The following is a 15,144-nucleotide window of genomic DNA, read 5'->3' as shown; positions in this document are numbered from 1 at the left end:
AAGGCTTGCCTGGCCACTGCGAATTTTGCATTCTATTCAAATGTATTCCGTTGTTCGTGCATCTGCCTTCCTTAATTCAATACACAGTTACCAACGTGCGCTAATTCCGCGACTTTTAATGCAAATATAATATAAATTAAACTTTTAATTGAATATAAATGCCGGCCTCTTCCACGCAAGTAAAAACATAAATAATGAATTCAAAACGCCCTCATAAAATATCTTTTACGTCCCTTTAGGAACCCATGAAGAACAGTATAATTTTAGTAGAATTAAAAATGTAGATTACCCTGTATCACAGTATAATAAAAATATAAATTTAGAAACATTGTATTAAAAGAGAGATGGAGAGATAAAGGATACCGTAATGAATATTCGAATAATCCCTGTCTTTTCAAATTCGGGGTATTTTATTCGAAATAAAAATCCATGTGATCTCTCTCATTCTTTCTCTCATTATTAATCATTATAATTATCCGAAAATATGGCTAATAATAACAATGACAGAAGAAATGCACGTTTTCGCTCTCTACACAAACATCTCGCTGTTAATCACACGACGTTGCAGTCACAGCGCAGTGCACACGTGTACATCAAGTCTTGCATGTGTGCGCATTGTCGCATGCGCCCATAAAACATTGGAGGCACGGGGGTTGCAAGCATACATCACTGTACGACGGGGTCGAGCACCGAAATACCGCGGGGAGCAATAAAGGTGTACCTTGAGATCCCTTGATTTGAGAGTCAAAGAAAATCGGGAGAAGGCACGATGCGCTGCACGTTCCAGATTAAGGCACTAAATCTTCATGAGAACCTCTCTCGATCAGAAGTATTTCGAAACGTATCGGAAGCGTTCATATCAGCCGATGAGTGCCATCCATCGCACGTGTACGCGGGGGAAAATAACGTTTCCCCTCGTCGGCATCATTAATTATAGGTATCAAGATGTTTAATTTGTTCAGCGAAATATTAATTAACCGGGGAGGTGAGGCGCGGTCGGGATACAGCGCGGGTCATTTTACGGGGCCTGTCAAATAAATTAATTTAGGAGGTGCGCGCATACCCGGAGTGTATATAACGCACGTGTCATCACTTTGTACGGATGCGCGACGCGCGTGATATCTGCGTAACGTTTGCACAACAAACGTGCATTATATCGCGAAACGGACGTAATTTGACGCCTGGGGTTTCCTTCAATTTGCGCGTTATTTGCGCGATTTCCGAAGCGATATGTCCTTAGCGCGCGACGTCCCACGAGAGAATTGGGATCGAAGTGAGTACCCAGAAGGTAGAGAAAAAAACATCCGTTCATGGACCTCTAATGATATTCCTCTTCTTTTCTTTTCGTCGATTTAATTCGATGGATCTTCCACCGCGTCGCGTCGGTGGAGTTTACCAGAGAGCCGCATTGTCGGTCGGTCGGTTCGACTTACCGAGCTTCTCTCGGTAATTTCGATCCTATCGAGAGTACACCGCGACCGTGGTAAGCCGCACGAAGAACAATGGTTCCGGTTCCCCCAAAGGGGAAAAACAAGACGGCGCGGCTTGCGTTCTCCCCCGCCCGCCGTCACCGCGGCGAGGGAAAAGCAATGGCAACGGACGGGGAAGAAAAGCACGATACCACGCGGAGAAACACATGCGCGGCCTCGTGCTGCTCCAAGGACGAGAACAAGGCAAGAGGAGAGGAGCGAGAGAGGATTGAATCGCGGAGGTTGGGGGATGAAGGACACGAGGCGGTTAGGGAAAAACGATGCGGTGGCGGCGACGGAAATATTGCAGCGAAAAGCGAGTTTCGAGATGAGGCGACGACACGCGGCGACACGGCGAAGCGGATGAAGAGGGTCGCCTCATTATTTCTGTCTCTCTTTCTCTCTCTCACTCTTTCTTCTTCACTTTCCGAGGCGAGCATCAAAGGGGAATTTAATTTATGCAAATTTATAATGCGCGAGCACTTTGCGGTTTACCTGTGAAAACCGGCGGCCGAGATTCATCGTCGCGCGGCGCGACACGGCGCGACGTGCGGGCCTCGCGTTTTTTCCGTTAGGAATAGCACTGAGAAATAACAGTGGAGAGGAGAGCCGCAGATAGATACGTGCCGCGGCATGGCGACTGGGCTTAAAGCCTGTCCGCTGCGCTATCGCAAAGATGCGGCCGGCCGCTTCAAGCGTGCATGACCACGTAAGCGGGATGCGGCTAACGCTGGATCGACCGCGAATCCGTCTCGCTTCTCTCGGTCCATTTTCATTAATTTTCGCTTGGCCAGTGGTAAAAAGGACGCAGCGCGATGGAACGGAAACGCGCGAGCTTAGGAGATTTATCGCGACGGCTTACTTTGTCGCGATTCATTCTATGCACCTAATTTTTTGCACGAATTCGCAGTTGCGAATTAGCGGTGATTGCTATTGCATTCACGAAGCTTCCATTGTTTAACGATCGATAGCCTTCTCGCATTTTCGTAATGTTGCGTTCAATGGGTCTGGCTATTGTTGGGCAAATGTTATAGTTAGCAATGGTGCTTGAAACGCGCGCACACAATTGCAGTTTCAATTCGTTTAACTGATCGAGCTCTCTTTTTATCCCATTTAGACTCGAGCGCGCATCATTGACAACATATAAAAACTATTTGCATTTAATTCCTTATTTAAATTTCGACTGCATGGTTTTACGAGTATTGTTATAACAAAAATAAATTGATGTTAAAATTATTTTTATAAGAAGCGCGTAAAATTGAATTTTGCTGTTGCTTTTCGGTGACGCTGATTGGTTCTTTCGCAATGCGTTTCCATTTATTTCATATCACTGACTGCATGATGCGAGTTATTCAGTATGCCGCATCAATTAACGATAGTAATAGGTCTTGCTACCGAGTTTTATCCAAGATATCGGGACGTCGCCGTGCTCGCCGATAGTAATTGCATTAGCGCGAGCAAAGTATTACAGCGTACCGGGGAGCGCGCGAGTAAATATGATATAAAGCGATTCGCGCGCGAGTTGCGCGACGACGCAAAGTTCAATGTAGTTTACACCGCAGGTGTGCATCTCGCTCGTACTTGCGCGCGTGAATTAAGTGAAATTAAGTTCCGACACTTATATTTACGCCCGCCTCGCACGCGCGTGTGCATGCAAGCTCCTAAAGCGGGATTGTAACACGGTTCGCCGCGCGTACAGGACGGCGTTAAATCCAGTTAACCGCATGCCGGCGTCGTGGTGTCGCGCTACTGCAACACGCCGGCTAGAAAAGCGTTGAGCGCATCGTCGACATCGCAATTGGATCCTCCTCCCCAGAAATGCCGCGTTGTAGAGTGCTTTCCGGAAAACGCGAGTTCATCCCCCCGCGAAGAACTCGCGCGCGCGTGGACGATGCAATCCGTGCGGATGACAACGAAAAATCAATTGACCCACATAACCAGCAATTCGTTAAATGCCAACGATGGCCGATACATACATCGTCGAATGATAATCGAATGTATCCTGCTAATCTCCCGTCTCGCCCCTTCTTCCCTCCTCTGGCGCCCTAGATCGCGCGGCGAGACTTAAAAAGCGGATAGAGTCAATGCGAGCCGCCTACGCAAAGCTAACGCAGCGCACCAGTTTGTGCTATTTCTATTTTTCTTTAGTAACCGTACACGTGCGAGTAAACAACATTACATTGGAAAAAAAAGATCTGGTTTTGATACTCGAACCACGTTGCGGATTAATGTTACGGTTGATCTATTTAATTGGCCAATGTCCTAGTTTTGGGAACAAACACTTTCATGAACAAACTTGAAAAGAAAATAGAAAATAGAATAAATAGAATAAATAAAATGTGCATGTTCAGAATGTCCAGAATCTAACGAATAAAAATCTACGCTCAGAGAAATGACACTGCTCTATTCATAGAAAAATAAGATTCCGTAAGAGATCTGTATAGCAGGATCATCTTTAACGCGTTAACATGTAAATCACGTCGAGATCTCCAAATGAAAATCGAATGACTCTGAGAGCCCGCTGATGTTCTCTGTTGCAGCTGTCGGAGGACATCGGATATGTCCTGTACTCTGCCCTGGGCAGCTTCTACATTCCATCCTGCATCATGGTCTTCGTGTACATACGCATATACTTCGCTGCCAAGGCCCGCGCGCGTCGCGGCATCCGGAAGCAGCCGCGTCCACGCGCGGCGGTGCCACCGGAATCGCCGGACGTCAGGCAGACCAGCTTCACTCAGAGCACGCCGGCGACCGACACCAAGAAACCGGGATCAGTCATGGAGAACGTCGCCACGATCGAGAACCAGCCGGTCCAGATACCGATTGTCACGTGCGACTTTGCCAGTGACGTCAGCACGTCGGAAGCCGATCCCGGAGGTACCAGCATCCCGCTGGAGGAGAAGGACACGTTGAAGGTAGGGGAGGTTTTCCAATGCGCCTATAAGCGTACCCCACCATCGGAACAAAATTGAAATATAAAATACAAAATGGTCGAGAAAGTGAAAATACAATAAGTGGATTCGATTGTTAAATCAATAAAAGTATTATATATACATATATAAATGACTGATGTTAAAGGGGAAATATCGTTCAACTCGACATCGCGACGCAATTCGATTTCTACGGCTGGAATTTTCAACGTACACGCGCTTCCAATACTAATTTGAATAAATCGATGTTTGCGACGAACATTGCAGGGTGGCAATTTTCGCGAGTTTTCGGCCGTCTCCCTTCTTACCGCGCCTTCTGATCATCGCTTTTTCCCTCCGCACAAATGTGCTGATATCATTCACCATTACGTATCGGAGTATATTCCGTATCGTCGATATCTCGTAAAGGAACGTAAAAGTGGATGTAGTAAATCTTTGGAATCAGACATCTCATATCGGAATACAGCTTGCGGAATCGAATTCGGCAAAGGGAAACCCGCAAAGGAGAAGGGAAGGGAAGGGGAGGGGAGGGGGACGAAAGGGCACAATAATACCGCACAGACAGGCACGGTTATCGGTATCGGCGGATCGGGATTCGCGATCAATCGATCATACTCGCGGGCTTCTTTCTTCCGGACAGTCCCGCGGCAGATTACTTCCTTTCATCGCTTCTCGTAAACTGTATCCCGATACCCCTGATAAATTAAAGTCCGCATCGAGGACGTCCCGTCGACGGCAATCATATTGCCTCACGTCAAATATCATGTTATATCGTGAAATTGATACGCGACTCTGTCGTCTCCAACGAGGCGACATCTTTCATCGGGATGCGCTGATCGATATTCGTGACGTATATACGCGCGCGTGCTTCAACGATAATAGAGCCCCGTGATTACATATCGGAGTTACTAATGCACTGACGCTCGCGTCGATCTGCTCGCGGATCACGACGCGCGATGACTCGCATTACTCGGTAAACGTAAAACATCCATTGTTTCCCGTGCGACAGGTGGAACAGAGATCTCGAGTTCGAGAACGAGATATCGGCCCGTTTCTTTACGCCGCCGAATGGGAGAATCTCGCGTTAAATGCTAATCGCGGAATTAACTCGGCGTACATTCGAGCTCATCGAGAGAGACCCTCGAATTCGTCGAGATTACGCACCGACTGGAAACGCACGCCAGCAGGAAAATCTCCGTGCTCGAGCGAGGTCGCGTTTATAATTACGTATGAAAATACAGTTTTACGCCGAGGCAGGAAGATAATTGCATGGGGGAGGGGAGGAGGGAAAGAGAATGAGCTCCCCATTCTCATTGTCGTGCAATTACGCGAGTTCTCGTTCAAACTTGAGCGCAAGTACACGCCCACCTTTGTTAGTCCGGGCTTCGTGTAACAGCTGCACGTCAAAGAGTCTCGCGATAATCCTGCCTGTTCGCATGAAAATCATACATCACGTACAGGAATGGAAATAGTTCCATCGAGTGTTTCCGAGATTTCCAGAGTTTCTCGCAAGTAAATCGACCATCAACTCTGGCGCGACGCGTAATTTCACCTTTCTGACTGCTCAATCCGATAGAGTAATATCAATGCTACAGCTCAGTACGATCTGATATCATTCATATTATTTAAAAAATTTACTTTGTGGTAAATGCATATAAAATTGTGCACAGAAAAAAGACGCGATCTCTTATAGAGCTTTTTAGAGACCAGAAGGTCTCGAAATCCCTTTTTCTCTTCATTTTTTTTACGTGACTCGCAAATTTATTGCATATTTAAAATCTTATCTCAAAACCAACAAGTAAGTTTGTAGTAATATACGGTTTATCCAGAAAACCGCGAAGAACCTGCCTCGGCGATGTACATGCCCACGCAGCACTAGTCGTTGCTGATGTAGCCGCTGTTACACCGTGCACGTGCCTAAAGCGTGCAGCGGCTATTTCACGGTTACCCAACGCAATTTAATTTACGACGATAGGAATTCCAAGTAAAGCCGCGAATAATCCTCTTCTCAAGTCAGTCAGGAAAATAAAAAAATCCAGATAATTCACAATTGTATAAAAAAATAATTAAAAAAAAAAACAAAGAGAGACGAGGCCTCAGAAAAGCGTGTCGAAAGCATGTGAAAAGCGCGGTGGCGAATTCTGTCGACAGGTGAGCGTGCCGTTGCCGACGCAGAAGAGCAACCTGAAGGCGACGCTGTCGGTGAACGGAGACCAGTCTGCAGGCGGGCAGAACGTGCCGGCGCGGTGTCGGGCGCCCAGCGTCGGCATCGACGTCGATATGGTGTCCGAGTTCGATCCCTCGTCGTCGGATAGCGGGGTGGTGTCGAGATGCGCGGTGGTGAAGCCGCTCAAGCTGCGGCTATGCCAGCCGATCTTCGGGCGCAAGCACATAGGTAAGCTGAAGAAGGAGCACGGCGACGTGGCGCGACACCCCAAGGAGGAATCCACCGGCGATGGGAAGACGGCGAAGCCGCGCGATCCCGAGCGCGAGAAGCGGCGACTCGCCAGGAAGAAGGAGAAGCGAGCGACGCTGATCCTGGGCTTCATAATGGGCAGTTTCATCGCCTGCTGGCTGCCCTTCTTCGTCCTGTACATCTTCAAGCCAATCTTCCCCCATTACGAGATACCCACGCAGGCCTTCGTCATCGCCTTCTGGCTCGGCTACATGAACTCGGCGCTCAACCCCTTCATCTACACGGTCTTCAACAAGGACTTCCGCCGCGCGTTCCGTCGGATACTGTTTAAATGAGCGTTACAGTATAGCGTCGACCAAGAGGGACGCTAGCGACAACCGTATTCACCCGAGTCTTCCGGTACGCGAGTAGTCCGACGCTGACAACGAGTCGTACCGCGAGGACGATCTTGCGCTGATCGCATCGCGCGACAGCCGAGCAGTTTCCCCTGGTTATCCTCGGGAGGAACTTTGAAATACCATTGTACGGGAAAATCGCAGGAATATGGAGCCAGAAACGCGCGGCAGATTCGCGACGCAGGACCGTCGTCGTCCCGCATCGATCGCGGCAAGTTTTCGCGCTGACTTTTCGGAATGCAAAGCGGGCGTCGTGTCGAAGGATACGCCGAGGAATCGCACGTGCGAAGAATGCGTTGGGGACGAGACGGAATCTCCTCGGGATTCGTTCTCATCAACGTCCCGGGAGAGCACATGGGAGAGAGACCCCGTTCGCGACTGCGAAATCAACGTACAATCTCACGCCGAAACTGTGTGATACATATATATCGCCAGCCACTCTAGAGACAAGAGATCCGTAGCTAGCCAGCAACGAGTTTCCGGGAACGTCGCGGTATCCAAAAAGAAGAAGAAGAGTAGAGAGAAAGAGAGAGAGAAGGATAAAATTGTCTCCGCGTCGTTGAGCGACAAGACGAGACTACGGAGCATCTCCATCGAATCTCCATCAGCACGGCATGTTCGTCTCGATCACCGGACCCGTTAAATTATGCAGCGTATCGAGGATCGGGTACAACGCAGTAAGTTTCACGCGACTCCACGGACCTCGTGCATGCATCCTTAGCTCGGTGCATGCGACCTTAAGATCAACGAATTTACGAAAAGCACGCTGGTTCGGCTGGTTCCTCCAGGGAACACGATCCGCCAGGCGCGGCGAGTATCCTTTACGAGTTTACGATGTACCTTGCAAAAGCGAGTCGCTTCGTAAGAGACCAAGAGCAAGCAGCAGCATATCGCTCCTTCCTCCATCTGCGCCATATTTTTTTTACTGGCCCTCGTTAAGGGAAGCGAGGGACACAGGGAAAACGGAACGACGACCAGCGTGTCCAGCTCTCGATGAACAGGGGGACGCTGTTCCCGTGCCTAATCTCTTGGTCCGGTTCGCAGGCATGACAATCCAAAGTCGCGTGTACGCGACGCAACGTGCACGGCGCGCTTTCGTAGAGGGATGTTTTTTCGGAGGGGTTGGATCGGGGTAGATCGCCCGAGAGAATTACAAGCTTCACTGTCGGGACTCTCACCGAGCATCGTGGCAGATGCGGGATCATCATACGATGACGCGGAAGCGTCCGGCTGGTCGAAGATCGAGGAGGCAGGATCCTACACGAACCGATCAAACCGCACGACGACGTTCATCAGCCAGCGTTGAGGATCGTCGGCGGATTTACAATGACAAATAAATGGAGATACGCGAGAGAGTGTAAGATAACGTTTCCTATTAAGTAGATGCACGCGCAGGGCTCCGCTCTGGAGCGGGGCCCCCCTTCAAACGTCCGGCATTTCACACACAATCGTGAGTCTTCGATGTTACTTTTAACGGAGGTTTAAGCATGTGTAGGATTTTACGATTAACAATTCTGTCACGTACGTGCGCGGGCACATGGAACGAAAGAGAGAGAGAAAGAGAATGTATGTGTGTCTGTGCGTAGTGTTCATGTAGTTCCTTTCATGCTGGAAAAAAGGTACAAAAAAGCCCTGTATTCTATATATAAGCAGGTCCTTCTATCGCAGCCTAACTGCACAGCAATAATTGACTTTTCGTTCGTTCGAGAGCGCTTGGTACACACGCGGAACGGGATATCGCGATAACACGGTAGGCAAATCGGCGCGAGAACGATCAATTTACGCGAGTACGCGCGCAGCGTGTACGCGCGTGATGATACGAACGATCGCTTCGCGCTGCAGGGTCCAAAATTGAGAATCTAGATAAAAGCGATGCGTACGCTACAAGAGTGGGTGAGTGGCGTATCGTGGGGTGGGCACAGGCGTATGGGGGTGTTACGACAGGATGATCGAGAACCACCAGTTAATTCCCGAGACGATCCACCAATTAATGAGATTCCGTCTCTCCCGAGACAGAAATATTATTTCCGTAAGACGGAAATCCCGTTCCCCGTGCCTGCCACTGCGAAACAGATGCTCCTTACCGTGTCGGCACGGAAACTGATGAGCCTCGCGCGCGTAAAACGATCATACACGGCATGGGGAGACACCATGAGACAGAATAGAGAGAGAACGGGGGCTCTGCACACCTGTGCTCTCGACGTTCCGTGGAACAACACGGGCACGATACTCATATCGTTCCATCAAGGCGAGATCTTCGCGGCGCATATTTTCCAAGAGATCCAACGCGAGAGAGAGAGTGTGTGTGTGTGTGTGAAAGGGAGGAAAGAGTGAGAAAGAGGGAGGGACGAGCGAGAAGAATTCCGGGATTTTTCTCTTCCGGAATTCTCGAAGTAGCGGTGACAGCCCGCCTTTTTCCATCGATCTTGCATTTTTCATTTGAGAAAACGGCAAGAGAAAAAAAAAGAGAGAAAGAGAGAGAGAGAGAGAGAGAAGATAATAGCAACACCAGCACCTTAAATCCACTATGCCCGATATAGCGTGTACATTAGCGGAAATGTACCCGCTCACGCACGTACGTGACGCGCAATACACAACAACGATAAATCGATAAGCACTTTCGCGCGTCTGGTTCCATGAGTTTAAGAATGCGTGTGCGTGTTTATTGCGTCTGTGTATGCGTGCCCGACTTTGCCTGCCTGCATGCATGCGTGTACTCTCTCGTGTCTTGCTCTTCACCGCGCTCGCTTTCTCACTTCCTGTCTAACTTTCCGAGACTTTCATCTCCCCTGACCCCCACCCCCTCGAGAGTTTCCCTTAAACGGTCCCGTCTGTCATTAGCCTTAACTTCCTCGCTAATGTTACCCGTAACACGTAAAATCTCCGGCTGTTTTAGCGTGTGTACCCTACACGCCGGTAATTATTATATAGTTAATTTATTATACAGTTGTAAGCACAATTACGACATTACAGTACAGCTTCCGAGGGTGCTGCAATAGTTCCCCTAGAATTTTCGAGCTTCCTCAGGATCTTTCTACAAACTCTCTGATCCGATTCTTCTCTTCCAGTACTCTCTTTCTCTCACGCTCCTTTCTGTCATCGCTACTTCTATCTTCACGTCTTTCTTCCTAAACCTGAAGGTGCCGAAAGAGGAAAAAAAGAGAGTAGCGGGATGGCACCGAGCGATCGCGGATGGTACTGAGTACAAAGGGTGACGATATGGAATTCGCCGATAAGATTGTGGCACTCGTTTGACGCATTATTGGCGTAGCCGGGAATCAATAAGGGTGTACACTTCCCTTGCCCTCGCTTTTCTTCGCCTCTCTTTTCCGCAGCGGCAAGAAGGTGAGAGAAGAGGTAGACGTGTGTTTCCACTCTATGGCAATCGATTGCACGGACGCCGGCGGTCGTTGGACCCGCCGTGGTTATTTGTGTCTGGCCACCATATGGCAAATATGCAAACGGGATCGCGCGAAGTCACACGTAATCGACGGGGAATATTTAGACAACGACCGCGGTCCCGATTGCGCTTTGCGATCGACACTTTTATCCCGGCGGAAGCGCGCGAGGCGCTTCTCTTCCGTTCCGTCGCGCGTTCGCGAGTATTTTCCGATAACTACGCCGGAAATAAGCGAGAGAAAGGGAGATCTCGCCTTTTAATCGGCGTCTGGCTGATTAGAACGCGGGTCCGATCCCGCGTATCGCGTGTTCGTTCGATGAAAGCGTTCTCTTGTTTCCGCACAACGTAATTCAGCACGTTCTCTCTGTAACGCGCGCTTGAATAAGAGGAAGAGAGAGAGAGCCCGGGCATTTTCATATTTTAGTACAGTCGTTTCCATCACGGTGCGCAAGAACGCAAAGCAGAAAGATCTCTCGCATTAATATCACGCACGCGTGCGCGCGCACGCGGATTACACGATATAATAAAGCAAGCTGTTTAATACGAGAATTTAATGCGGCACCTTTATCTCACGCAAGGTAGTAACTCCGCGATCGTCGAGCAGTTTGCCGTGTGAATGCCATGCATTCGCGCACGTTAATTTCAACTTTTACCGGACACGCCACTTCCTCGGGCGTGTTTTATTTCGGTGCCCGCGTACTTACTCGCGTCTTCCGTCGTTGCAATATTAAAGCAACTATTACGTGCCGGTATTTATAATCTCCAGCAACGAGCGAAGGATATATTCGAAGATCAAGTATTCCGCCAGGAACAATTAATAACACGACACCCCAAGGAATAATTGAACGGGAACTAAAAATATATAACGTGAAATATTCTACCGGTCGCGCGGATGACGAGCGGAGCGGACAGAGAGAAAGAGAAAAAAAGAGAGAAAAGGAAGAGAGATCAATTATAACGAATGTTATTCTATAATTATACCGTTAATTTCGCGGTCGATTAAACGGGGAAGGGGCAGCGAGAGAGCGAGACACGAGTGTGGACACATCGAACTCGAGCAAACCGAGTTTCGACGAATAAGGTAGTCCGCAAGCGAGCGTGTAAGATCATCCAGCGTGAAGCACGTGAGTGGATGATTCGCGAGAATGATGACGGATGAGCGCGAGAGAGCGCACACACATCGTATTACAGATATTAATGCATTAAGATTAAAATCAATCGAGAACAATTAAGGGATGTAAGTAGCGCGTAAGGAATTATGACCGTTTACCAATTTGTCATCAATTAAATTAATACGTGTAAAACACCAGTCGCTCTAGGCGTGGTGGGCATTTTTTGCAAACAAGTCTTTCGGATAATATTTCTCTGTATGTGTGTGTCAGTAACTCAGTTAACTACTTTACGATAAATACTAAACGAGAAATGCTCTCCGAGATGCGGCGCGGGGTGAGCGTGGCGGCCGTTTCCGGGCTGGACGAGTCGCGAGTCGCGAACCGCCGACCAGAGCCGGTAATGATCCGCGCCAATTACTCCATCATTATCGTCGTCGTCATCATCATCATTACTATCATTATAATCATCATCATGGCGATCGTGCTGTCCAGCTGCGAAAACGCGCGCGCGACGACACGCCGCACCACTCGTGCGGCGCTATACATATATATATATATATATATATATATATATATATATTATTATATTAACGACACAAGCGAGAGCGGCCGCGAAACCGCGAGCCATACATTGTACACACATTGTATATTATTATATACCGTTACTACCATTACCGATACGCTAACTAATTAATTAATTAGGTATTACTAATCAAAGTAGGAATTCAACGATTATTATTGATCTTATTATTACCCGTTATTTCCAATTCGCCGACGGCGATGGGTCCTCCGCACGTCGCGCGCGGGATCGTCGTTGCACCCGCTATAAAAATAAAAAAATAGAACAAAAAGGTAAAAAACACGGGGGATAACTTGCGCTCTTTTCCCTGCCCTCTTTCCGCGGAAACAAGAAGAGAAAAAGAATTAATAGCGCTTCCAATTTATCGGACTTCGAGCCGTCCGTCCCAGTCGCGAGTAACTCGATGGGACGAAAAGTTATTTGTCACCAGGAGGAGAAAAGTAAGGTGGAAAAGGAGGGCGAAGACGATGGGAGAAATGCAAGCGGAAACGCGACGGTGGACCGCGGATCCGCGATCGTTTCCCGGGAATACGGAGAATTTGAGGGAATCTTCCGGTCCAGTTTTCGTTTGCCTAAAAGCCACCCCCTGCCCTCAACTCTCTCCATCCCCCACGAATTAAACGCTTCCGCCGTGGTGAAACGGCGCATGGGATTTATCGCGCGGTCGCGATGAGACGGGGTTCTTATCTCACAATGCGGGGCCGCGGGAGGGTTGAGAGAGGGTGGACGGGGACGTCGCGGCGATATTCTTCCCTATTTGGCACGAATCCCTGAATTTTCGGGCGAAACGAACCGCGTCGACCTCATGAAGGAATTTTTACAGTTATGACGGGCGAGATGGTCATCCCCCTTCCACCCCCCTCGCGACTCATTCCTTCGGATCACTCGAGGGTAGAGGAAACTCGTCTCACGTTGCGGCAGTCACGATGCGCGATTCGTGACACTCGATTCGTCGTGAAATAACGAGAAACATCACCCGAAGGCAAAGGAAATCAGCTCGCGAGCTCGCGCCAGTCAATGATGCTAATAAAATGACTTTCTCGAAGCTTTAAGTCGCAGTCGATCTATTCGATTAATTTCAAAGTTAACTCTGGTCTTACACCGTTCGCATTCTTTCTGATCGTTTGCTTGTCTCAATGTCTATGATAGAAACGTAGCTCTGTCGCGCGAGAAAGCCACGCATGACGGAAATCATCAGAAAAATTCGTCTTTCCACGATCGCGATAATAAAATAACTGTCCGTGTTTTTCAGTCCGCAACTCCAAATGATGAAACCACGAGCGCGTTGCTATCGATAGGCGACATCAGTGCAAAGCAAAAAGAAAAAAAAACAGCATTTCGTTATTCGACCGATCAATTAACGCGGGATAAATGGACATCGCATCAATTTCGCACGTTCGGGTTAACGTAAATCTGCCGCGCGCGCGTCGAGCTGCTCTCGCTCGCATCGCGAATAATTTTCGCTCGTATTTCACGGCACCTTTTTAAATGTTGCCCGCGCGCGTGCTCGTTACACGCGGGAGGTGGCGGAGAGACTGGCGGCGGGGTGGCGGGGGACGATCATTTATGTCGACCGCGATTTATGTTCCCGTCATCGCCCCGCTAGATTTATGCGCTCGCCGGACGACTCGGATCCGAAACGAGCGATTTGCGATCACTATGCGGGTGTATTACGACGTATTTCCCGCGCCAGGGACGCCGCATCGCCGGCAGACTTTTACTCTATCGATAATATTGGAGCAATGAAATCACTGTGATATCACTAAAACGCTTTTAAAATGTGCGACGGGATTGAGAACGACGCCACGTAAAATTGGCGAGGGCGAGAAAGAGAGAGAGAGAGAGAGAGAGAGAGAGAACGAAAGAAAGAGAGAGAATGCGAGAGAGAGAAAGGGAGAAAAAGAGTGACAGAAAGAGAGTGAGAATGCGTTAAAAATAAGAACGAGAGAGAAAATATAAATAGAAGAGATGTGAGTGTAGAGATTTATGCTATATCGATTATCGTAAATTACTGTAAAGCGTACATTATATGTATATATACACACACACATGCATATTTACGAACGATTGATTATTATATATATATAGTATATATATACGCCAGATATATATATTATATATGTACGCATATAGAATATATTATAAAACTTGTATTATTGATCGGAAGAATCTATATATATATATACATATATACATATTATATTATATATTACGAGATTATATATATACATAATATATATATATTGAAGACTAAACTAACTATTATTGTCGATATATTATATCATTGAAACTATTATCATCATATTACAAATACTATCATCATTGTTAGTAACTTGCTATTATCGATGCAAAAGTCCTATTGTCTAATAGCGTTGATTGTCTGTTATAGAGAATGTGGAGAGAGTAATGTTAACGCAACACACAGATTAAAGAAGAAAAAAAACACAAAAAATTATAAATACAATTAATAGTGCTACTTACGAGAGAGAAAGAGAGTGAAAGTGTGTGTGTGTGAGAAAGTGCGAGAGAGAGAGAGAGAGTGAGTGCAAGAGAAAAAGAGAAGATACAAGATACGTTTTACTGTATATAGAGATTAACGCCAGCAATTATAATTGACTCCGCGAATTGCAACGCGAATAGAGCCGCGGGAGCGACGTGGGGATGATCGGCTCCACCAGCCCGAGAGAGCGATTTCTTGACACGTAGGTCATCTTTAGATATATCGTAAGTATCGGTTCCCCAATACCTGAAGGATCGAGTATTACAAGTTCTACAGAGACAATAGCGAAACCACGCATCGCGAAATTGCTAATAAGGTCGGCGCGGAAAGGCGAGCGATTTC

General features: G+C 47.8%; 1 protein-coding gene across 3 annotated transcripts in view; it reads left to right on the top strand.

Annotated features, from left to right (window-relative positions):
- Positions 1–14,156, top strand: part of LOC105285559 (alpha-2A adrenergic receptor) — a 115,946-nt gene extending 101,790 nt beyond the window's left edge. For all 3 annotated transcript variants that reach the window (XM_026972454.1, XM_026972453.1, XM_026972452.1), the window contains exons 3-4: positions 4,010–4,384; positions 6,551–14,156. In XM_026972454.1, coding sequence (XP_026828255.1) covers positions 4,010–4,384; positions 6,551–7,150 — 975 coding nt within the window. In that variant the 3' untranslated portion in view covers positions 7,151–14,156. The remainder of the gene's footprint in view (positions 1–4,009; positions 4,385–6,550) is intronic.
- Positions 14,157–15,144: the final 988 nt, after the last annotated feature.

The sequence above is a fragment of the Ooceraea biroi genome, chromosome 9 (genome assembly GCF_003672135.1).
Source record: "Ooceraea biroi isolate clonal line C1 chromosome 9, Obir_v5.4, whole genome shotgun sequence".
Taxonomy (NCBI): Eukaryota; Metazoa; Arthropoda; class Insecta; order Hymenoptera; family Formicidae; genus Ooceraea; species Ooceraea biroi.
This window is presented reverse-complemented; position numbering and strand designations above follow the sequence as displayed.